Source organism: Eptatretus burgeri, chromosome 8, assembly GCF_056783735.1.
Source record: "Eptatretus burgeri isolate ZD-2024b chromosome 8, Ebu_testis_v1, whole genome shotgun sequence".
NCBI lineage: Eukaryota > Metazoa > Chordata > Myxini > Myxiniformes > Myxinidae > Eptatretus > Eptatretus burgeri.
Genome location: NC_140968.1, coordinates 47,753,149 through 47,779,339, shown reverse-complemented (window position 1 = coordinate 47,779,339; position 26,191 = coordinate 47,753,149). Strand labels below are relative to the sequence as shown.

Here is a 26,191-nt window from a genome sequence, read left to right as displayed (position 1 = left end):
TTGATCAAACAGGTGGCACTCTTTTATACCTCCAAACCATATTTGTAATCTCACACAGCACAGTGGAAAGCAAAGCAGGTCCTGAAAGGGATAAAGGGAAAGTCTCATCCACCCTCACCCTCAAAGGACAAGGTCCATACAACCAGGAATAGAAATCTATCAACAGCAGGGCCTATTACTTTCATTCCTGGCCAGCATCACTGCCTTCACAATATTGTTACACCCTCTGTTCAGGTCCACTGTGAAGTCAACCTTCACATCTGCATCTCCCTGGTCCATCATGAAGCCCAGAGTCCAAGCATTCTCATATCTTCTTCGTCTTCGTTTTCCTGCTTAGCTGAGGGTAGGCACGGTGAAAGGAAACATAAATAAATAAAAAGGCTGCTTGTTTGCCATTACATGACATGTAAGCAACATCCTATAACACCCCAAAAATAAAGATGAAAAGGGAGGAGGTAGGTACAATTCAGACCAATAGTACCTGGCTGTACTGCAGGGATGGTAGAAGATGGGACACTGGGAAGCTCGGGTTCCCCAACAGTGAGGAGTTCTTTATCAAGCTCTTCTTGTTCCATCTCCTCCAGCTCAGCTAGAAGTTCATCCTAGTGATAGATAACACTTCAAAGGTTTAGGTACAATATGGCTTGTGAAATGTCTCGCCATACATCAAATCAAGCAAGACTATTCACATTCAATTTTGCATTGTATGCACACGAGTCAGACCCACTTCCCTCCAGGAGCAAGATGAATAATTTTCAGAATTGGCATCACCATGCCAATTCACTTTTTTTTTTTTAATCACTTTTTTTTGAAGGTTGGTGGCAGGATTTGCACTCTGGCCACCATAAAACACTTAATGTCACAAAACCCACAAATGCCAAGAAAACTGAAAACCCACTCTGTGGGAGTACCTCCTGTGCTGCTGACCTTCGCAGGGCAGCTCACGGGATAACGCGATTGGGGCAAAGCCTTCGAGATCCCCATTCCTTAATAGGAGGAAAAGCATGGGGTAAACTTCCTGGGCCAGATTGCGGTGGTGTGTCGCGGAGTGGGGCTGAGGTGTCGTCCACCAGACGGTGGTCTCTTTGGGTTGTGGCGAGATCATGGCGGGTGATTACATTGACTATTGGTCTAGTCACTCTTATGGTTACCATGTCCAAGGAGTTGCTGCAGCTGTGTCCAATAAGCTGACTCCAATGATAATTGAGGTAACATCGGTCAAGGAGCATATTATGAGAATAAGGATTCGTCACTCCTTGGGTGTCATTTCCCTGGTCTCTGAATATGCTTCAACTGAGGCGAGTGATCTCAACGTGAAGGATGCATTCTATGCCGTGTTCTAGTCTGTGGTTGATCAGTGCCCCAGGCAAGATACTCTTCTACTCTTTGGGGATTTCAGTGCATCGACAAGCCCTGACAGGGATGGTTAAGAGACATGTGGTAGTCACCATGAGTCTGAAACTGTGATCAAGAATAGCACCGAGTTCCTTGATGATACAATAAGTCGTGGGTCGTTACAATAAGAAGGACTAAGGGTAGTTGGTTTATGGTTTCAGCGCCTCATCACTGGACTTAGTATTCCAATGCTGGTGGTGTGGCGACGGAGATTGCCCATGTGCTCGTTGGTCGCTGGAGGATGATCCATAACTGCAGGGTCCTCCGGAATGCTCAGTTCCTCAATACCGACCACAGGCTTGTTGCGGAAACTCTGAAGTTTCAGCTTCAATCCGGGAGAATGGTACCATCCCAGCCCAGGCCAGATGTTGGCAAGCTCAAGGATGAGAGGGTAACAGAAGAGTTTACGAACAGGCTGAGTGGAGATTTGGGGGTCTGGATGCTTTGGGATATCCTGAAGAGTTGTGGAGTGCCTTCAAGATCACCATCCCTGATGTTGCTGGTGGATGTCTTGGAACTCACTGTAGGGCGAAGAAGAATTTTGTCTCTCAAGGGATCCTGGATACCATTGATCAGTCGCAGGGCCAGGCTTTAATGTCAGAGCTGAACTGTTCAGGGAGTGGAGGCATAAAACTATTTGTGTGCTGAGAGTGGACAAGGAGGCTGATGTGTGAGAAATCTGAGAGTGGGTAGAGTATCACTTGTGGTCAAAAGATTCTCGTCCTGCTTACAGGGGAATTCGCGCATTGTGTTCCTCCAAGCTTGTCCCTCGGTGTATTGCAGTTAGAGCGAAGTGAAGGCCCGCTGGGCCGGTTACTTTGAACGGCTGTACCAGGCTGATTTACCAGCTGTTGAGTTGGATGTCAGGGGTGTTACTATCCCTATTGCTGACCCTCCAATCAACTATGATCCACCTTCGTTTGTGGAAACACAGGCTGCGGTGAACCGGTTGAAATGGGGTGAAGCTCCAGGGATCTGTGGCATCCATGCTGAACTTCTCAAGGCTGGTGGAAATGCTACACTCATGGTGTTGCATGCAGTTCTGTGCTCTGCCTGGAACACAGGCATTGACCCAACTGACTGGAAGAGGGGCCTTGTTGTCCCTCTCTGGAAAGGGAAGGCGATTACCAGGACTGCAACAACTACTGAGGGGTGACGCTGCTCTCAGTGCAGGGCAAGGTCTTTGCTCAGATAATTCTTTGTAGGGCTCGCCACCATCTGCTTGCACACCAGCGCCCAGAGCAGTCAGGCTTTACACCAAAGAGATCAACGATTGACCGTATCCTTGCTCATCGGATCCTCACCGAACGCAGATGAGAGTTCCAGCAGGGGCTGCTTGCAGCCTATGTCGATCTCTGCAAAGCGTTCCATTCAGTGAATGGGAATGCCCGCTGGAGGATTCTTGGTCTTCGTAGAGGGCCACCAAAACTGATGAATGTGATGTCTGAACTATACTCTGGTACTGAGTGCAGTGAGATGTGGTGATACCATCTCTGACTATTTCCAATTGTTCCTGGAGTTCGTCAGGGGTGTGTACTGGTCCCCACACTTTTCAGCACTTGTATGGATTGGATTCTGGGGAGGATGCTGGAGAGATCAAGCTGCAGTGCATCGTTTGGGAATGCCAATATCTCGACCTTGATTTCACAGACAATGCAGTCATCTGTGGCACTGTCGGTATCTGTGCAGGACGACGAAAGTCCGTCGTGTAAGGACCTGAAAGTCCCTGTTGTGTCCATCTTCTTTTCCCTGTGTACCCCGCCCCATACCCCCCCCCCCTTCCACAGATCTCATGTCTCTGTTCCACACTGTTTTTTTCCTTCCCTCTCCTGCCCCTCTTGTCTCCTGTTCCCCTTGTTGTACGTTATGTGCATTAGCTCTCATAAGAGCCTTCACATTGTAAAAAAAATAAAATAAATCTTTGCGGAGACTGGATATCCTTTTGGGAGCCCTCAAGGTGCTGAATGATGAGTCAGAGCTGCTGTGATTATGGGTTTCCTGGGTCAAAAGTAAGATCCAGGCTTTCATTGACATTGTGGATGTACCTGTTTGTGGGGAGGATGTTAGTCACGGAGAGATTCACTTACCTTGGGAGTGATATTCACGTCTCTGCTGGCTGAGCGCAAGATGTCAGTAGACATCTGGGTTGGGCCTGGGGAGTCATGGATTCACTGGATAATGGGGTGTGGCGCGGCCGATACCTGTGCGGGAGGATGAAAGTCCGAGTCTTCAGGTCCTTGGTGCTTCCAGTCTTGCTCTATGGATGTGAGACTTGGACTCTGACCAGGGATCTGAGACAGACTTAGTTCCTTTGGTACCAGGTCTCTTCAGAGAATCCTTGGCTATCACTGGTCAGACTTTATGTCTAACGAGCGGTTGGTGAGAAACTCAAATGAGATTTGTTACCTGCATCGTCCATGAGCGTCAGCTGCTGCTGTTTGGACATGACTCGTTTTGCTGACACTGATCCTGTTCACAAGATTCTCTAAGTGAGGGAGTCTCGTGAGTGGAGGAGGCCAATGGACCGACGATGTGCCTTGTGGTTGCAGCAGGGTGATCAGAATATCAAGGGGATAGGGATGGGCCAGGCATCTGCCTGGGGGATGGCCAGACGGAGGCCCTTGGAGTACCTGCGGAAAGTGGACGCAGTGACGCGTTGCAAAGGCACATGCACCCATACCTGACCTGATCCTTTTGACCCATTTTAGACCTTTTCAGACCCCTTAGATCCTTTAGACCATTAATGCGCAAACTCCACCCACCCTCAGGTGGAGATGGGTAAAGTCTTGATGGACTGAAGTGAGCACATCTAATTATGTCGTCCGAGTGCGACTTGGATCATGACCACGGCTAATTACATATTATTTGGACCATGCGTACGTCTCAATTCCATTACATACTATTAGAATGCAAATTTCAGACTGACACCACAGATGGCCAAGACCCCTGATACCCTTTTGACACCTTAGACTCCAATACCCATTTATACCATTGAGAGACCTTTAGATACTTTTCAGACCTGTAGAGCTTTTAAGATCCTCTGGACACTTTGGACCCCATTTTCTCTTTTGCCCCAAGACGTTTTTAACCTCTTTAGAGTAAAACCCTTAAGGGCAATTCCGCAGTTAGTAACGTTACATTTTAGGGACATTCTCATTATTTAGATAAGAGTCCTTTCTCTATCTGTGGATGTAAAGTCTCATTAATGTCACCAGAGATCAACCTAGTCTAGACGTAGAACAGAGCAAAGAATGAAATCATTTCATGAAACATTCTAGAAGAACTGCTTTTAATGCCGGTTAGTAACGTTACAAAAAAAGGACGTTACTAACCGGCATTAAAAGCAGTTCTTTCTTCTAGAATGTTTCATGAAATAATTTCATTCTTTGCTCTGTTCTACGTCTAGACTAGGTTGATCTCTGGTGACATTAATGAGACTTTACATCCACAGATAGAGAAAGGACTCTTGTAAAATGTAACGTCCCTAAAATGATGTCCCTAAAATGTAACGTTACTAACTGCGGAATTTCCCTTAAGCCACTTTAGACCCGTTCGACCCATCCGCCCTTCAGACCCTTATTAGACTGTCGAAGAACCTTGAGACACTTCAGACCTGTATTTCCCTGAGAAATTTGAAAGAAAAACCCTCAATCGTTTTTCTTTTCTTTTTTCGTGCAGCATTTGCGGTGCCTCAAGTTGCAATGACAAATTGAAACTGATGTTGGAAACAAACGACTGATCTACATAACTTCGGATGGGAAACAAGAATGAAATGCTGTGAGAAATACCAAATGGAAATTGCCGAAGCAAAGTGATGAGTATAGAACGTGGAGGGGGGTAGGTGCCTAGTGGTGGTCGATTGGCATGGAAAGAACCCTGGTGATCTTCATTCAGGCACTCGGCTCAAAAAGTGCCAAAATCAGTTTCCCAGCTGAGCTTCCATGTCGTACTTCAAGGGCACAACAAGCACGATTGGAAATCTCGCATAGAATAAGACAGATTATGGAACGATGTTTCCAAGGTTACTGGCTCCATCCACTACGATATCTACTCACTGAACATTTGTGCCGAATTCCTGTTTCTACCAATACAGACTCCAAAAAGTTGTTCATTTGAGGTGAGACACCTATGAACCTGTCAGACAGGTACCCTGCATGTCTTCTTGCATAAAGTTCATGGGTGAAACTGCAGAAGTTTTGAAAAAATGAAAGTAACAAACATAACTCCAAAATAAGGGGGTATGGGGGTACCCAAATTTTTTTGAAAAATTGATGTCAAAATATGCATTTTGGGGGTGATCCTGTCCAAATTGTAACAAAACAAACAAACAACAACAAAAAAAAACAATGCAAATGAAAGTGATATTTGGGGAAGATTTTTTTACGTCACTTGAACATCCATTGATGGAAAGATCATTTTCATTGAGTTGGTACAACATTTTATCATCATAAAATAAATGAATACTGAATACTACATCCCTTTGCAGAACTTTTGATACAAGTGTTTTCTAAAGAGAAGGGTTGGGGGGGGGGGGGTCATGTAATAATCACACATCATGTAATGCATTAATTTCCCAGAGCACCCTCACTCCAGTGGAAACCAGAACATTTACTACCCCTTATGCTTTCTACACATTTCTTTACTTGGCAGATACTGGACTCGTTAACGCCATGTCTGCCGAAATGACCTTACCTGGTATCCTCTGTTTGCGCTCGTGGCCATTTTGATTACATTACATTTCCCGTATTAAGTGGGTTTTCCTTTCATCGGATCGCGAGTGTACTTTATTTATTTTCTGCCCATTTTCATGTCCATCCTTTGTACCGGGATGCTCCGCTTGTCGTCTCGTGCATTCTTATAATAAACTGTGATCTTATCATAAACACGAGAAGGGGTACTCAGCAAAAAATTACTTTCATCCTTTAAAAAAAAAAATCGTGTGAATAAATTATTGAAATATCGGCTGCCGTTTTCTTATCTTTTCTCACCTGTTGCAAGTCGAGCAAAAAGGTGGTGTATAATCAGCCATACTGTTTGATAGGGCGATATATTATTGTTATATGAATAAAAAGTATTGAATATAGCAAAAGGAAATGCTAAAAAAAAATATATATATATATATATATATATATATATATATATATATATATATATATATATATATATATATATATATATATATATATATATATATATATATATATATATATATATATATATATATATAGCAAGCATTTTGTGAATCTAATCAATATGAGAAGCGGGATTGAGCAAGTGAAGATGATGAAAGGGAAGAGTTTTTGTTTCAATGTAAATTGAAACCGGCCCATCTCTCTTCACCTTACTCAACTGTATCATACTGTTTGAAACCTTACTCAACTACATTATACTGTTTGCTGATTGGGCTTGATTAGTGGTATCCCTTATTGGACAAATGTTGCTGGCGGGATGGAATGAGGGATGCACACGCACAGACCGAGCTCCCTTTATATTGTAGATTGCAGATTTAATACGTGAGACACTATTTCAGCACGGCTTCAATGGCAAATCCACAGGGGAGGTTAATATTGGTCATGTTCTCCACAAAGAGATCAACAAAATGAACAATTCGAACCACATCCTCCAGCAGGGTCAGTAAACACTCACCATGCATGTGTGCAGGGGAAAGTTGCAAGTCATGATAAATGTTATAAAATATTTATTTCATTTGCATTTCTAACACAAGTCCCTGTGCCTGCCACACTTTTCTCATCCCCAATCCTCCCCCGATGAGTCGAGAGCCTGATGGATTTATCTAATGTGGTTGTGGTGCAGCACAGGCATGATGGGCCAAATAGCCTGCGTCAAAGTTCCTTGTTAAGATTTATTGGTCTCATATAAATGTTGTCACAAACCTCACTGCGACCAACAGACGTTATCAGTTTTTGTATTTTTGTGCAGCAGAATTGTGTCTTTACTTGGTGCAATGTAAAGACGGCCTTTTGGTATTTTTGGTGAAGTTGACATCGGAGCGAACTGCGTCCAACAATGGACACTATTTCCGTATTTACCGACAGACAGACGTTCTCCTGCCAAGCAGACATCTCATTGCAGGAATGCACTTGCAAGCTTTTGTACCCAGCTAACTTCTCAAAAAATACCTCACAAAAAACTACCATGGGAGCAATTCACATAATCATGGTCATGATGCATTCGCATTGCACCCTATTGGGATGAAATGGGTTAATAAACGAATCAGCATATCAGAATAACACCTCAATTCCCCATAATCATGGCATGCTAACCCTAACCCTAAATAAAAAAATCATTACAAAAAATCATTACAAAAATAAAGATTTCTGTCATATACGGAACTAGTTTCACCCATGAAAGTTTAAACAACTTCATAATGATTCAAATACCACAAGGGCATAAACCATTTTACTTTGTCCATTCTCTACCAACATCCCAAGTTGTGCAAAATTACACTCATCTTGCCTAAATTTAAGGCCTACATTTTGTATAAGCAGCTTTTCTATGAGCTTGACATTAAAAAAACACACACACAAAAAATAACTACTTACTGCAACGCCTTACTTCATGAAGTCTTGAGAAACAAGGACATAGGCAGGGTCAGCAGGCAGAGAATTTGATTGGACGTGATGTAAAATGCTGTAATATTTTTGCAAGTACTGCTAAACAGAAGGGTTTTTGAAAGTGCCAAAAAGGTGATTTGTGTTCATCAGTGTTCAAGTACACAATTCAACTGAAAGTTGGAGAAATTTTTTTTTTTCGGGAAATTTACCACCGTTGATGCAGCGTCATTTACACCACTTTATTATACATGTTACATTAGTTATTCATGTCTGTTGTTTGTGCCCTTCATGACATCCTTAAAAACAGAGTAAGTTTCCTGTTTGGAATGATTTTTAATTTTGTATGACTGACAGACTAAAATAATTATCTCACTCTCTCTCTCTCTGCCCATGTGCAATCGGGACAAATTCAGAGCCAAAGTACTGCAAAACGAGAGGTTCATGTTCCGATTTGTTGCATTCAAAATATAACATTCAATTTGAAATTTCTTCCTCGATTATAGACATACATTTGTATAAAGACAAAGTGAACCAATTGCTTAACACTGCTTTTCGCTCCACACACATGGGGCAATAATTCATGTCAGAATAATACACAAAAGGTACACTGCCATACCTCATCAATCTCTTGCGCGAAGCCAACGGGCCGAGAGATAGCATCAGAGATCTCCTGCGCCAAATCTTGCTGTTCCTCAATGTCAGCCATTAGGTCATCGACCTTATTAATGTCCCTGCATGAGAGCCACAATATATTGTTACGAATCTGGAAACCATGCACACTCAACATTCAGGTCCCAAAGTTAGTTATGCCGGTAAGTACGTGTGACACAGGTCCCTTCCTTTTGTCTAGTGGGAGAGTCGAATATGTGCGTTGTAATAACCTAACTATAAAAAAACATCACATCTCACCACCTGCCCATCACGCTTAATCACCACCGTTGGCTGCTCGTACCTTGACTTGCCGAGAGGGGGGGGGGCTCACGGTCCCAGTCCTCTGCTTCCACGAATGTTCCACACGCAATCGTGGCTTCACCACCATCCACCTTCCTCAAACACGCATGGAGGGGAGGGGCGGCTTTCTCCGTGCATGGCCGAAGCCCCACCCAGGAAGGCTGTGCCCGTAGGATTCTGGCCAATTAGAGGCAAACAGCGAGGTGTGCTGACCAAGACCCCTCCCCATTGAGGGAGGTCCATAAATTCCAGAGCACTCTGAGGCGTTGTTGGGTTGCACGAAAGTTCTGAGATGTTCTTAAGGGTTTTTTCTGTTAGGAAGGGGTGGTTACGAGGGCGATTATGAAGAGTGGTCACAGGAGGTCTACGTTGCTGTTACGAAGGGTTTTTTGCTGTCACGAGGGTTGAGTAGAAGGCCATCGAGGCGGCGAATGTCTCTGCTGGCCCTCTACAAGGAAGGACAGAGCGACCCTGACCCCCCCCCTCTGTGGACCCTGATTATTCGCCACCCGAACTCTGCCACGGGCATAGAATCCTCCACGTGCGAATTGGGGATCGGACCAACGACCTTTCTCAGGTGCCGCATCGTGGAGCACGCCCTCCCTCCAAAGGTCAGGAACCCACCGAACTCTGACCCCCAGCTCGTCTCTCTCTCTCATCAGCTGGAGGGTCCAATAAAGAACTCTAGGGTTTATTTTATTTTTGTGTGTGTGTCTGCGTGTGGGCCCGTCTTTAAGTAGAACTGAATAAGTGTTTTTGGATCACTGTAAATACTTCTTGAATATTCGCTTTAAGTCTTGCTTCTCTTGTCTTTTATTTACTGTAAAGAAATGATTAGAAATGTTCCCAGCTCGTTTCCGTCCTTTCTTTATTAGGTCCAGCATGGTCCGGGTCTGAGTTCAGACGGGGTTTCATCCCCGGTAATCGGTAAATCGTAGCCGGAACGTCCTGGGCAGGCCCGCTCGACTGCATCTGAGCCGGAGTTGGTAGGTGGAAGTTGATACTTTACCGTAGCTGGTAGAGTGATCCGGTTCGGCCAGACATTCCGAGGGCGTGAATCCCCAGTAGCCAAAACTGCGTGGTTACTTAGGTATATTGGATCTGGACAATTAACCCTACGCATTGCGGTGGAGATATTGGCGTTTCACGGTCGATTAATCGACCTGCCGGCTTCGGAGTTATCCGGAGCGACAGCCTATAAATTCCGGGGAGTCTGGTGGGAGACGGCGTAAACTTCCGCACCTAATGGTCGTTCTCGCCACCGACCCCCAGCCCACAACAATATGTACAGCATTGTGAAGCATCACAGCCAACAAAATCTCCCTCCGAAACATTTATCTTAAATAAATAAATATGCACTCCACATGACAACTAAAAGCCTGTGTCAGCAATGTGTTGTTTTTCTTCCAACTGTTCCAAAGTTAAAGTTTACAAATGATGTAAATAGGAATAAAAATTGATTCCACTTACTGCATCAAAACTTTATTTGCTTTCTCTACCACCCAAACGATCCACTTATTTCTCAATCAAAAAGGAAGGTTGCAAGGGGGGGGGGCGAGTGGAAAGAAGGGGAGAGACAGCAAAGGACCCCCACCCCTTTAATTATTCCCTTCAATCTCGGATTTTTATGCATGTTTAGATTGTATACAGTCGACGCTCATGGAAGAGATAGTTCACTGAACAGATCAGGACGTAACAGCCAAACAGGACGCAAAACATGCATGTATGGAGGAGGAAACTCAAAGGAGGAAAAAAACTGAAATGTTAGGAGGGATTTGGGTGTGGTTAACGAGAGCAGAAAAGATAATGGTTTTGGATTGGGGACAATGTGAGATGGCGATGAACAGCTCTCTTGAAGATCTGAAGGGCAGAATGAGATTGAAGAGGATGTGGAAGTTGGTTCCACAGGCAGGAAAAAAAAAGGAGGAATGAAAGAGTGAAGGTGAGCAGTGATTCATGATTTTGGTAGTTTTACCAGAAGGGGGTGCTGGCGGACCTTGTGCACCCTGCGGAAATACGGGGGGGGGGCACATATCGCAGACAGCAGGGGGGAGCGAGACCGTAGAGGAGACGGTAGAAGACAGAAAGACCAACGACCTGCCTGTGGTGAGAGAGTGAGAGGCCCAAAGACTAAGCCTCACCGCGGGAGATACCAATGATCCGAAATGCCTTGGTTTCCACAGTGTGAAGCCGAGAAAGGTGAGAAGCAGGAGCACCAGCCCAGAGGAAAGAGCAGTACTCCATCAGGCTGCGGACAAAAGCTTTGTAGTCAGGAGCTCAGGTGGGCTGAGGAAGGACTTTGCACGACGGAGGATTCCCAGTCGGCGACTGGCTTTGGAGGCCAGGTTGGAAATGTGGCTTTCCCAGGAAAGATCATAGCAGATAGTGAGACCCAGAAGCTTGAACGAAAGGACTTCTTCCAGAGGATTGTTGAGAAAGTAGATTGGGTGGGTTCCAAACGGTCCTTTCGGAGAGACATCGTGAGAGTGTGAGATTTGTCAGGATTGAAAGACATGTTCCACGTGTTGGACCAGTTTGTGATTTTACCCAGATCTGCAGAGGGCAAAGAAGCTGATGCTTGCCGGTCTGAGGGATGACAGATGATACGGCAGAGGGTGGAGTCATCAGCAAAGAGACAAAGAGGATTTTCCAGAGTCGTAGAGATCATTGATGAAAACAGAAAAAGAACAGGGCCCAGAACACTGCCTTGAGGAACTCCAGCCTGTACAGGAAGAGGGGATGAGAGGACTCCATTTCAGGCCACACGTTAGCTGCGACAGGAGGGGGAGGAAGTCTGCGAGCCATGAGTGGAGATGGCCTTGGATACCATAGGAAGAGTTTGGTGAGCAGGGCAGGGTGCCAGACCGTGTCAAAAGCACACAATATGTTTAGGGATATGGCTCTGATTTCATGTCCGGCGTTGAGTACCTCAATCCATTTTTGGGAGAGCAGAAGCAGCATATCCAGGGGAGAGTGACCTGGTCTGAAACCAAATTTCTGATCGGAAATCAGGCCATTGGAGAAGAGGAGGATTTAATGGCTGAAGCAATAATGGATTCCATAACCTTGCTGATGATTGGGAGAAGGCAGATTCGTCTGAAGTTGCAGGGATCTATTTTTGCAGGGCAGTAATGTTTGCTGATTTCCAAGCAGATGGCAGATGACCTTGAGCAAATGAGAGGGTGAATTGAACAGAGAGAGGAGGAGCAGGTTTTTGGACACATGGGCTGATGCCGTCTGGACCGGTTGCAGAATATGAGTCAAGGTTTGACAGCAAACTCTCCATCTTGTCAGGAGTAAAGGACACAAGAGTCCAGGGACAGTTGGGTGCAATTGGGTAAGGTGGGTAGAGAAAGCGATGGGTTTCAGACACAAGATTTAGCTGCAAACACTGAGTTTAGGCATTCAGCCTTTTCACGAGAGGTATCAGCAGTGCGGCCATTTGAGATAAGGGAGGGATAAAGGGGGAACATACACCAGAAACAGATTTGATTAGATGCCACCAGGATTTTGAGGAGGGAGAGAGGTTTGAGAGTTCAGACTTGAGATTAGAAAGATGTTGTTTTCTGGCTCTCTTGAGGGTCGACACACACTTGTTCAAAGCTTTATGAAAGGAACTGAGATTACCCTCAGTTGGGTTTGCTTTCCATGAGGCAAAGGCAAGTTGTTTCAGGACAACTGCCTCGCCACAAGCTTCAGTAAACCAAGGGCGGGAGGAAGGGTAGGACAACTGAAGACGAGAGGGGATAAATCTGTGCATGAGGAAGAGCAAGTTTTTTTGAAAGAATTCCCAGGATGAGTTGATGTTGGAGAAAGTAGCGATGAGAGACCAGTGTATAAGTTTGATGGCTGCTTGGAGACCCTGCCAGTCAGCTTGAGTGAAATGCTAGACTCGAAATGCCGAGGTGGTTCTCTGATAACAGCCAGAGAGATGTCCACTTTGACAAGCACATGTTCAGAAGAATCGATTGGAGCGGAGGAAGAACAGCGGATATTTTCAGGGAAATTTGTCAAAATCAGAATGACTGAACCTCCTCAATATTTGTTCAGAAAGTGGATGGTGGGAGGAGGGATTGCCAGACGGTCGTTTCGGAGCGAGATCGTGAGTGAGATTTCTCAGAATTGAAAGACGTTATCCAAGTGTTTGACCAGCTTGTGATTTTTTTCAAGGTCTGAAGAGAGGAAGAGTCTGCAGCCTGCCTGTCAAGGATGAGGGATGTCATGGCAGAGGGTGGAGTCATCAGCAAATAGATAAAGGGGATTTTACAGTGAGTCAGAGAAATCATTGATGGCGATCAGGAATAGGACTGGGCCCAGAACACTGCCTTGGGGCACTCCAGCCTTGACAGGGAGAGGAGATATAAAAGGATTCCGTTGAGTGACATGTTGCTACAAGAGTGGAGGAAGTCAGTAAGCCATTTGTGGAGTTGGCCTTAAATGCCATAGGTGGAAAGTTTGGGGAGCAAGGCAGGATGCCAGACTATCAAAACCACAAGGTATGGAGAGACGGAGAGAAGGAGAGCTGATCGCATGTCTGACAGAGAGAGAGGATGTGCAAAACCAGCAGAGCGGGTTTTTAAGGCACACGAGTTGATGCTGTCAAGTCCATTAGCAGAGTTAGAGTCGGTGGTTGAAAGAATCTTATCTACCATCTGGTGCAAAATACACAAAGTCGAGGAGCAGTTGGGTATGACAGAGAAGGATGTGATTCAACAAAATACAGATCAATTTCAAGGTGTAAAAGACCAAATGTACCAACCACAAGAAATTTGTCTGACAAAATTACCACGTTGTACCAAAGCTTATTGCAGACCTGTCCACCACCCATCGAGGTACAATTGTGTGGAATTATTAATTTGGTGCAGTATTCAATATTTTTGAGGAAGAATTATTTCATCAAAACATTGGGTAAAAAAAAAGTTTTGGACAAAGATAGGCACAACACTCAAATCAAGCAAATCTTAAGGATCAATTCAACCCACCCATTTATTTCCATGGTCAACTACTGGAAGAAGGTCAGTCTCTTGAACTTCTCGGGCTCACAATCAGCCATGACCTCGCCTGAGCAGCCAATATAGCAAAGCCGATGAAAGCCAACCACAAACTGCATCCCACGTTGTTCCAAGTCCTTCCTTCATAAATCATAACTACTCAGCTGACAAGGCCTTAGCCTCCAACTTAATGGAGCATTGCTCTGCCCTATGGAATCTAAAGCTCTCAACAATATTGTCATCTCTCTCGATGAGGTCAAAGTACAAAGTCCTTTGTTCCCACATCGCAGACAGGTTGGCAGCCCTTGATTTTTTTCACCACATCTCAGAGTCTACTTCCCCCTGCTTCACCAACCAACCAGTCATCCAACCCTCACTGGCTCCTTCAGGATGCACGTTCTTCCAGAATAACCTTTCTGATTTAAGACCCAAAATTCAGCCTTTCCACACACCTAAACTGTTTTTTTCCTTCCTGTTCGTGGAACTTCTTTGCTGTGACTGTCCTATCCAACTCTTCCCTCCAGTACTTAAAGTAGGAAATTCACGACCATATCACATTAACCTTCATCTCCATTAACTTGACCTAACCTAAACAATTTACTTACAGGTTCCCATGTTTCCTTCCCTTCAATCCCTCCTCCTTCCCCATTCAATCACTCATTCCCTTGCTGACTGTGTCCAACCGTTGCCCTGCTGTCAACTCGTGTTTTTAGAATCTTTCATCTCTATATTCTATTTTCCTCGATCTTGAAAATAAAATAAATAAAAACAGTCAAACCTTGGTCGGTAAAGGCCCGGTCACACCTTGACGTTTTAGCCAGCGATGGCAACGTATTAAAATGTATGCAAAACGCTGGCTTACGTTGAACTTTTGATGTTTTTTTTAAAGATTCGGACGTATTCATAGCGACTTGGTCTTATGTATAACGCATTGGTAATGGACACAGAACGTTTCGTTGTGTTATAGATAACTTATACCAACGAATGCTGAACCTGTTGTCGGCCGACACAACCGATGCCCAACGATAGTCTAACTTAGGCATAGCGCGTTGCACGCATCGCCGACGATGTCGTGACGTAGCCTATTAAAAGGCTGACGCACAACGATTCGAATCATAATTGCCGTAGAAATGGAAGTGTCAACATCGCAGTCACACCTTGGTGATCTTGCCAGCGTATGCCGACCTAAGAAAAATGTGTCTAAAACGTTGGGGCACGTCAAATACGGTATGAGTAAGTTTGGTGTACGTGAGTACAACGCTAAAGTACGCTATCATACGTCGTAGTAAGTAGAGTACGTCAAGAAATTTTAAACATGTTCAAAATTTTACGACTTACTCGGCGTATGACACACGTTCCGCATGCGATGGGGATAAGTTTTACACACGATATGTGAACGCTTACACACGTCCACAAAGGCTACTTATAAGCTACTCATAAGTCGAAACACGTCGCGGTAATGTCTTTTTTACGCGAAACTTATTTCTAACTTATGTTTGACGTGTTTTGAACCAATTCTTTACGTAGTCCTAACACACATCGACGTATGTAGACGTATTCCAATGACGTCTTCCGGTCGACAAAAAAAAAAATTAACATGTTTCTAGCTTACAACTGCCATATAAAGACGTGTTCCCAGCGGTTTTGGGAATTGGTATATTAAAATGGTGTTCATAAAAGGGGAACCCAACAGTGTTTTCGAGTCCTTTTTGAGTCGATGTCCATGTCAGCAGTAACGGTATCAGTATCAGTATTAGTATTAGTAGTAGTTTGTTCATGTTGGCAGTAGTAGGTGAGTGTGAGGGGGAGGGTGTGGGTTATGATGAATCGTCCTTGCGTTTAACGATTTATCGATTTAAATGATAAACTCAACGATTTAAATGGCTGCATCTCCACTATTGAAAGTAGACGCTTGCGCTCAACAATTGGATTTTTTTTTTTTACACTCAACGACTTTTAAACGGTACCACTCACCTATTTTCATTGTTTACAATGAACGATTTAAATTGCTGTCACTCGCCTTTGTTTTTGACGCTGGCGCTCGGAAATTTTAATCGTTTCTATTGAACGTGCTAAATCGCTCAAACCCCACTATTGAAAGTAGACGCTTGCGCTCAACAATTGGATTTTTTTTACACTCAACGACTTTTAAACGGTACCACTCAACTATTTTCATTGTTTACAATGAACGATTTAAATTGCTGTCACTCGCCTTTGTTTTTTGACGCTGGTGCTCGGAAATTTGAAGCGTTTCTTCTGAACGTGTTAAAACGCTCAAACTCGACTATTTTAAATAGACGCTGCCGATGGACAATTGGAATCATAGCCAAGCTAGACATCGAAGTGTGAACATCTCGTCATGCCGAAGAAAAGTTTGAAGAATGCTGCAAATAAGTGTCCTGGCCGTGGCCGTGGACGCTGATGCAGGGACGATCCATTATACCGACGTCTTTCAGCCTATGAGTAACTTAAAAGTAACGTCTGTCGATGTGTGGCAACGATCGCGTAACGTGCCAACAACATGTTAATCATAGGTTAGAAATAAGTTTCGGGTACGCTAAACATTACCTCGGCGTGTCTCAACTTATGATTAACTTACAAGTAGCATGTGTTGACGTCTGTCAACGATCGCAGACCATGCATACAACTTGTGGCCAGCGTAGCGGAACGTGTGAGTCATACGCCGGCATACGTCGTGAAATTTCAAGCATGAAAAAATTTGAGGACAACCAAAAAGTACAACGTTTAAAGCCAACGTACAACGACGTATGGCAGTGTTTTTCAGCGTGCTCTCAATGTTATCAAAACTTACCCATAACGTATTCAACGTGTGCCAGCATTTTAGAAAAAAAATTCAAAAAAATCGGCGTACGTTGGCTAAAACGTCAAGGTGTGACCGGGCCCTAAGGCCTTGAAAATGAATAAATAAAAAGGTTGAGTTTTCGGTAACCCGACCTACCCCAATTTGAGGATCGACTTCCGGGCGGCCGTTTTATATCGGCTGTGATGGCATTACTCTGTGCTATTGCCTCAGAGAAAATCAGCATGTTTATTTCAGTTAAAGGGTCAGAAAGTTTTATTGACATTTTAAAAACATTGCACAACCCCCCTGGGACACATCAACGGTGTCTTGTTCAAAGTCGGAAAATGGATGCTGGATAGGCATTCCCAACTTTGACACGTCATGTCGACAGACATTTGGTGTTCATTTTGTTCACTTAAAAGTGCCAATGTGGTCACCAAGACATACAAGATGTCAGACCGATGAGGTCTGCATTTGACATACTTATTTCTGAAAAAAATAAAAAGAAGAAAAAAAGTATGTTGTGTAGGAGAAGAAGAAGAAGCATAAGGAGAGGAAGTCGGAGAAGAAGCATATTGTGAACATCGGTCTTAATTTGAAAACTAAGTGGAAATGAATATTTTAAAACAGAGAACTGAATTCTTAAAAAATATTTTAAGCCACTTTTGTTAAAAGAAAGAAAAATTGCAAGATCTTATAATTATCTCAGTTTCATATGTGCCTTTTATAGATGGTATTCTACTTTTTTGGGGGATGGTCCTGTTTATATCCTGCAAACAGTATACACATTTATTTTATACCAGCAAATATCACCTGTTGCTTCACTGACAGGAATACAAGGGAGGAGGGGGTGGGAGGAGGGGAGAGGGGAGCAGGGGAAGCGGAGTGAGGGGCAAGGGGAGAGGGAGGGAGGGGAGAAGGAGGGAGGGGAGAGATGAGGGAGGGAGGATGCAAAGGAAGAGTGTGGAGTGGGAGAAAGGGGTATCTGGTGGAGGGGTGAGGGGGTGTATATAACAATTGCTATGTTGCTGGATTATGCAGATTAAATTTAAAATGCACGAGTTAGGAGTGGGGGTGGGTTAAAGTTTTTATTTTGAAGAGTAATATACCTCATGGATGTACCCAAAGAGTGTAATCTAGGATGTTTGTCAACTGAAAAGGGTCTGTATTCTTCAATTCCTTCACATGTCCTGTTGAGCCATGTTCATGATGTGGTGTCTATATCACTGCTGAGACAAGCTTCACCGTTGAAAGGAAACCTTGCAGAGATACTAAATTGGTGTCATTTAATCTTCTGACTTGTGTACACAATACTATTTCACCACTGATTTTCTACCTCATGATGGACATGTTAAAAGCTCATAATTCTACTTCTTTTCAACTATCAACATTTAACATACACAAACTGGTTGGAAAGATGTTGAATCTGAAATATTGTCCTGCTTCCATTTAAACACGTCCAATATATATATATATATATATATATATATATATATATATATATATATATATATATATATATATATATATATATTTTTTTTTTTTTTTTAAACCTGACATACCTACCCCATTCATTGAGCACCATGTTACTGGAAACCCAACATGGGTTTTCTTTTTGGGGCCTAACCACCTTAGGCCTTAGTTATTTTATAACTTGGTTTACAGATCCACCGAAGGTATACTTACCAAAATGAAATATAAATATAAAATACATTTTTAGCCTTTTATATTTATAAATTTTCCGCCGAAGGTGCAAAAGTTTCAAAACCCGAAATGTAAACGTCGGCCTTTATTTTCAAAATACAATTTCGCGCGTGCGCACCAAAATTGCACAGTCGCCTTTAACCAAACTGCGCAGTCGTCTTCGGTCATGGCATCTGAGCAGTGGCCAGCGTGGTTCAGATAGACTGTGGTTTCTGGGGCGAAAGTGATTGTTAAGAAGTATGTCAGCGGTATAAATTTGAGTGACTGTATTGGTGATTTAATCACGCAACATCTTGACGACGAATATTCTGGCCGAACGATTGCATCAATTCAGTGCAGCAGCAGGGATGATTTGCAGGTTACTCTCGATCGTGCCGATTTTGTTTCCCTCGAAAGTTGTACACCGCTGTTCGTATTGAAAGATTTCGGTGCCAAGTACGTCAAAGTTTCCCTGCGAGATGCTGATATTCAGCCTTCAACGGACCAGAAATCAGCCTTTGATGTGCTCATGGGGATGGGGAGACGGTATGATCAGATGCCCATTGAAAAGTAAGAGCTGTTTATGGCTCTGATTGACCGGTTTGAGCATGTTGACTCCTAGTAGACACCTTTTTTAATCATATCCAGCACTGGTATGCACGCACACATCTACGACTTGGACAGTAATTTTCTCAGCATTGTTTCCATTTGTTTGATGATCCAGCAGGTTTCTATAAGAAAAACATGCCAGACTCTATTGTAAAAACAAGTTTTAATCCTTCTTTATTGTTTTTCACATCAGATGATACAGTGAACATGGGCATCCTGCATTTGAATGGTCTTCCATCTTCAATGTTTTCTTCGATCCTCCTGGTCCGGGATTTATATTTATTTTCCACCCACCTACCCTTGTCTTTTCCATGGACCATCCAAAAAAAAATCATAAAAAATATATAATTTCTAAAAATTGAAATTATATTTATATTTCGACCTACCGACCCTCCATTTTAGCTAAAGAACTGCGTAAACCAAGTTATAAAATAACTAAGGCAGTGGTTCTTAACCAGGGGTACGACATATGGTGTCAAATTCAATACTGTATAGTACTTAAATTCCAATAATAATAATAATACTAACAAGCCGGTAGGCGACGAGGGTTTCGCTAGGATCGAAGCGCTGGATACGATGATTTTCATTCTGACCGATCCACCGACGAAGATTCATTGCCGAGACGTATTTGTTCACACACAATTGTTCCTCTGCCTGGCAAGATTTTTCCTATTGCTTATTTTGCCAACAGGCACTCATAAAAAATGACGGTAAATAGACACCCTATTTTTGAAGGACTACCACTTGAAAAATAATCGGTTTGCTGGTTTGTGCTGTGGAGCCTCGCGTTGCTTGCAGACACACACACACACACACACACACACACACACACACACACACACACACACACACACACACACACACACACACACACACACACACACACACACCGATAAACTTCTCTCAATGCTCTTGTTTGACCACACCTCCTGAGCAACACAATATTTTCATAAGCCACGCCCACTTTCCTACGCCACTCCCACTTTCCATCAACCACGTCCACTTTCCCTAAGCTCCGCCCACTTTCCTAAGCCCCTCAAAAAATGACAGTAAATAGACACCCGATTTTTGAAGGACTACCATTTGAAAAATAAAACCTCAATCAAAAATCGGCTCAAGTAAAATTTTCTAAATAGCTCGAAGTGTTTAATTCCGAAGTCTCGTTTCTCTACATTCAAAACTGAAGGACAAGTATTGAAAATACTGTACGCGGTTTGTCGGCTGCTGCGCAGCAAGGGTTGGTTGCTAGGCAACGAAATTCAAACACGCACATTCCCAACACATATTGCACATATTGGCAAAGTTTCATCGAAATTGGTTTGCTGGTTCGTGCTGTGGAGCCTCGCAGACACACACACACACACACACACACACACACACACACACACACACACACACACACACACACACACACACACACACACACACACACACACAAAACCCGACAACAAGGGATATCTTTCATATATAGTGAATCCAATAATAAATAAATAAATAAATAACTAAGAAGAAATGTTTCAATATAATATAATTTTAAAATATTATAATCAAATATTATATATTTTATATTTTTGAGGTAGCATTTAATTTTACTTCTTTACAGTTTTTAACTCAAATCTATGATGTAATTATATTTGTACAAGACAGTGTTACTTGGCTTATAATTGGCTTATACTTACGGTTTGAGACTTAACGTGTTTTATACGTTGTCAATTTTACTCGTATAATACGCGTTCAGTTAAATGACTGACACTGTTGCTTGGAAGTTGGACATTGCTCAGTTGTGTTTTGGGCTTCGATGGAACAGGTTCGTACTGTTGCAGTGTGGTGTTTGTTTGATATATTGCAATAAAGTAGTGTTGTCATGTGATAAAGATGGTGCAATGATCTGATAAGCTATTGTGCAGCAAAGGAGGTATTACAATGGGAAGAGAAGTGATAATGTTGCTGCACTGTGGTGTTGTCCTGTGATGAAATTGTAGAAGTGGAATGGTTTTGTTGGAATATGAAGCTGTAGGATGGGGTTGTGATGTGTTGTGAAGGGTTTTCATTGTGAAGGTGCAGATATGAAGACATAATATTTGTAAATGTGAAGTGTGTTGTTTATACCTCCTGCTGTCCAGGAGGTCTGTCTTATCACTGTGGGTTGTGAAATGGTTTGAATTATAAGCGGTATTTTGTGTGGTTTCCTGTGCATTTATTTGTTTTGTTTTCTACATCTTGTGGAGATGAAGAATCCTAGGACCCGAGTTCTAGAATATATTATTTCACTGTTTTTTGTGTACGACTTTGTCACTACTTTTGCTATTGATTCAAAATTTTGTTTACTAATTGTGTGCATTTATTTTCAGTGCTGAGCCATGTCCAAGAAATGCAAGTGGAATGATGACTATGTTCGATATGGTTTCACTTGCATGACAGAAAAAGATGGAACTCGGAGACCACAGTGCATACGATGCAGCACAGTATTTACAAATGCAAATCTCAAACCTTCAAGACTTAATGAATATTTTAATAATCGGCACGGGAGTGCGAAGTAGGGAAATGATTTCAATACCTTCAAGATCAAAAGGGGACGATTTGATCGTGGTGGTACCTTGCCAAAGCAGGGATTTGTACCGATTGAGAAGCCATTGTTGCACGCATCTTACCAAGTTGCATTTTTGTGTGCCAAGAAAAAAAGCCTCATACAGTTGCTGAAGAATTGGTGAAACCTTGTGCACTAGAAATGGCAAAAACAGTACTGGGGACTGAGGCAGAAAAGAAACTAAGGCAAGTACCCTTGTCAAATGACATTATCTGTTCCAGGATTCATGACATGAGGAAAGACATCTTGCAGCAGGTGATTGTCGATATCAAAGCCAGTCCTATCAAAGTGAGTCTTCAATTAGATGAGTCAACAGACATCAGTTATTAATATTTGTGCGGTATGTGAAGGAGAAAGAAGTGGTGGAAGAATTCTTGTTCTGTGAACCATTGACAACAACCACAAAAGCAATTGATGTGTTCAATATCATCAAGGATTTCTTCTTGAAGCAAGGGATGACTCTCGACATGTGTGGTTCACTTTGCACCGATGGAGCTCCTGCTATGCTTGGAAACAAATCAGGCTTTGCTGCCCGTGTGAAAAAGGAGGTGCCTCACGTCACAGTCACCCACTATGTGCTGCATCGCCATGCCCTTGCAGCTAAGACATTACCAGAACAACTGAAAAATGTGTTGCAAATTGTTGTGAGTGCAGTAAACTTTATCAGAGAGCCTTGAATCACCGTCTCTTCAAAGTTTTTTGTGACGAAATTGGAGCTGAACACAATGTACTTCTTTACCACACAGAGGTGAGGTGGCTATCCCGTGGCCGAGTGCTTACTCGTGTTTTCGAACTGCACAAATAAATCCAGCAGTTTCTTAGACAGCGAGGCAGTGGCATAGCAGAGCACTTTGAAAATGAGAAGTTCATTTTGTCCCTGGCATACCTGGCAGATATATTCAGCCACCGCAACGAGTTGAACACCTCCATCCAGGGTACAGGGATGAACATGATCACAGCCAGGGAAAAGATGTCTGCCTTCACTAATAAACTTCCAATCTGGATAAATCACATTGGGTTTGGAAACTATGCAAATTTTCCAAAGCTTGATGAAGTTTCCAATGCAGAAAATTTATTACTCATTGTGACTGAAATGAAAGAACATTTGTAGGTGCTGAGTCAGTTCTTCCAGGGATACTTTCAGCATGGAGAGGTTTCTGTTTCACAGGGATGGATGCAGGACCCATTTGTTTTCAACCTAGATTCCATAGATGATAATGATGAAATGAAAGAAGATCCAGTTGAGATGAAAGCCAGTAATAAAATCAAAATGGAGTTTGATTCAATGCAGTTAGATACCTTCTGGTGTGCACAACTCAATACATTCCCCCAGTTAGCAGAGAGAGCTTTGGAGGTCCTTGTGCCATTTGCGACTACAGACTTGTGTGAAACTGGTTTTTCAACTCTTGTACACATCAAAACCAAGGCCAGGAATCGTTTGGATGCAAGTGATGACATGCGTGTGGCTATCTCAAAAAAGAACCTCGTTTCAGCATGATCATTGATGAAAAACAACCACAAAAGAGCCATTAGTAATATGTCCGATTGTCGGTGTACTGTGCAAGTACGGTTGTACTTGAAAGGCTATTTTTGTATCCAGTATATTTGTATGTATTCAACGCATTGTATAAAGAATTATATTCATTACATTGTATTTCATATCAATTATTATAATTTCATTTATTTCCGTAAGTCATTTTCGACAGGGGGTACGGGGAAATATTATGAAAGCTCAAGGGGTACGAGCACATAAAAAGATTAAGAACCACTGAACTTAGGCCTTAGGTAGAAGTCCAACTTTTTTTTTTTGCATTTTTTGCAGTTGTAGTATAAATTAAATTGCTCAATCATGGTATTTGGATAAAACAATAATTGGTTCACTGGCACCAGCAGTGACCACTATTTTCGTTGTGTCTGTCTGTGACTCTCTCTCTCCAGAGCATAGCTCCGTGACATTTGATGCGATCTTGATGAAACTTGGACACAAGCTAGATATCATGGTCTTGTTTCTGTCTTTTTGTATGAAGGGCGTCCCACGCCCCCTTGTGGGCGGAGCCACGCCCACTTGAACTTTTTTTTTCTTGCAATTTTATTTCATCGAAGCTGTGCGTAATGTCCATAAGTAAAACGTATAAAAAATCCGATTTCATTTGGTCAATTTTGACAGAAGAGATAGGTTTTTACGGTAGGGCTTCCTCAATAATGCCCGTGAACCATCGTCGCCTCCTGGCTTGTAATATTTACAATGGTTTGCAAATTTTAACGTACAATTCACGGAATGAAGTACAATCTTTCATTATATACCACCTGTCGATCCGATATGCATCACTTCATTAGGTATCCAAATGAAAAAAATAAAAAAAATAAAAAAAAACATTTTGCTCTAAACATAAAGATCCTTGTACCCTAAATCAACACATTAACAATTTCCATACTCACATATCCTTGTGGACTTTCTCCAAAGCCTTGGCAGCAAACCCCATGGAGCGAAGCACCTCCGTGTTCGTGCTGGCATTCTCCAAGGACTCACGTTGGAATTCAATAGTCGAAAGCGTCCCATCGATTTGAGCTAGATGTTTTTCAAAGCGCTTCTTTCTCTTCAAGGCAAGCAAAGCCGCTGCAAGGGAGAAAAAAAAAACAAACAAACAAAAGTTTGTCCGTTTGTTTTAGGAGTGTGTACGAGGCAAAGTCCGACGTAAATCCATGTAGTATCAAAAAAAAACAACAACTTTTCGACGAGTATTAATAAGCAACACGATTACCAAGGAGCCAAATTTTTCCCACACATTCTTGTCGGGGCGGCCAGGGAAACTTTTTGCCCCAAGTCTTTCACAAACCGGTCGGCCAGACCTGTCGTTCAACTAACGGTGCAGTGATTTCAATTTATTTATTTATTTATTTTTTCTTCACGGTGCCAGAGATAATTACCCTGATCTTACTCCTCGCAAAATACAACGGTATCTTTGACCGAACACCAAATCAAGCAAGCAGACGGAACACCCAGTTTGACGTGCATCAACACACGTGATCAGGGCCACGCTGTGGCGGCACATTTTCAGGAAACCACACAATATCACCGTGAGTCGTGAGAGAAAAATTGACATTTTAAAATGCGACACGAGTTTGACGACACGCCAGGCAAGCAGAGCTTCACCTCGCTTGTTCTTGGTGCCGTGCCGCCGAGCAGTTTCTAACTCAAGAGTAATCTTCTCTTCTAAGAAGAGCTGCTTTTTACACAACAGCTCTTCGCTCTCTCGTAAGCGCTGGATGGCTTCCTGAGGTGATGGCGAGCTTTCTGCCTTGCCCATGGCACCGATTAGCTTTCCAATGAAGTTCATAGCGCCGACTGTATATCGAGAACAGCACCTGAGAGAAGAGAGAGAGAGAGAGAAAAAAACTCCTTCAGATAATATTAACAGCAACTGAATGTACTTCAATTTATCCACGACTTTGGATTCGGATGTGTTTCAATACTTTACCGCTAATCCATAAAATGGCGCTCTCCGTTTGGTGGAGCCTCGATCGAGAGACCCTTCGTCGATCTTTAAATCAAAATAACAGCAAATTCTCCAAATAAGTCTATTTATTATAATATTTAAATGTTTTTATGCGATTATAAGTACTAAGTATTACACAATATATTTTTTTTTTTACTGAAGAGAAAGGAATAATCTTAAAACGTCGTTGAAATGAAAAAAGGAGATGGTGAATCGACCAGCCTAGCTTTTGCTATAATCCTCAAGAGACTGCAGCTGATTAATATCACAAACGCGTCGCATAAAGAAGAACATTACACAACAACAGACCAAAGCACAAAATCAATTAGAAAGACAAATTATATAATGTCGATTTGCGCGGGAAATGAACACGGAGATCACGTGACGGCCACCATTCTGTCACGCTTGATGTCTTGCGTGGGAAATTTAAATGAGCGCTGGAAACCTCCAAATGAACTTTCTTGAACGAACGAGCAGCCAAATGTCTTTACAATTACAATGGCACAAACTGAATGTAACGCGTTGTATTTTTCTTTGTTAATTAATTTATATTTTTTATTAAAAAAAATATTAAGTATATTAAAAGAAGTGTAATGACGACGGACACAATGGGATCACCAACTGCCAGATTTATTGGCGCATGCGCACAACACCAACGGGTCAGATGAATACATCCAATCAAGCAAGCATATTGGTTCACGAGTCAGTAAGTGACCACTATATTCGTTATGTGTCTCTGTCTGTCTGTCTGTCTGTCTGTCTGTCTGTCTGTCTGTCTGTCTGTCTGTCTGTCTGTCTGTCCGTCCCGAGCATAGCTCCGTGGGTTTTGATCCGATCCTGATAAAATTTTGGTGGGAGGATTATATCATGATCTCGTTGTGTTTTCCTGAGAATGGGCGTGGTGCGCCTATTATGGGCGGAGCCACGCCCAAAAAACGTGTTTTTAGGGGGTAGCTGATTTCAAGTTACATCTTCTCCGAGGGGGTTTGTTGAATCTGGCAGGGGTTTCGGTATTTGGTTAGCCCAATGGCACCTGCATAGCCCCACGGAGCTCGATTTTTCATTTTCGTCCCAAGGTCAAGGTCACAAGGTTACGAACT

At 42.8% G+C, this 26,191-nt stretch overlaps 1 protein-coding gene across 1 annotated transcript; it reads right to left on the bottom strand.

The window, feature by feature from the left end:
• Positions 1 to 25,220, bottom strand: LOC147021681 (charged multivesicular body protein 4b-like). Its single transcript, XM_085891917.1, has 6 exons — positions 25,074 to 25,220; positions 24,749 to 24,960; positions 24,034 to 24,211; positions 8,587 to 8,701; positions 482 to 602; positions 1 to 337 (listed from the first exon to the last, which is right to left on the bottom strand). The coding sequence occupies exons 2-6, from the start codon at positions 24,930 to 24,932 to the stop codon at positions 279 to 281; spliced, it is 657 nt and encodes a 218-aa protein (XP_085748043.1). The 5' UTR covers positions 24,933 to 24,960; positions 25,074 to 25,220; the 3' UTR covers positions 1 to 278.
• Positions 25,221 to 26,191: the final 971 nt, after the last annotated feature.

Bases quoted from the DNA above. Each gene is read 5' to 3' on its own strand.
- LOC147021681 (XM_085891917.1), bottom strand. From the start codon at position 24,932: ATGAACTTCATTGGAAAGCTAATCGGTGCCATGGGCAAGGCAGAAAGC. The intron at 24,212-24,748 runs GTGAAGCTCTGC...TCTCCCTTGCAG, and splicing joins CGGCACCAAGAACAAGCGAG to CGGCTTTGCTTGCCTTGAAG. The intron at 338-481 runs GTACTATTGGTC...GCCTACCCTCAG, and splicing joins CATCCCTGCAGTACAGCCAG to CTAAGCAGGAAAACGAAGAC.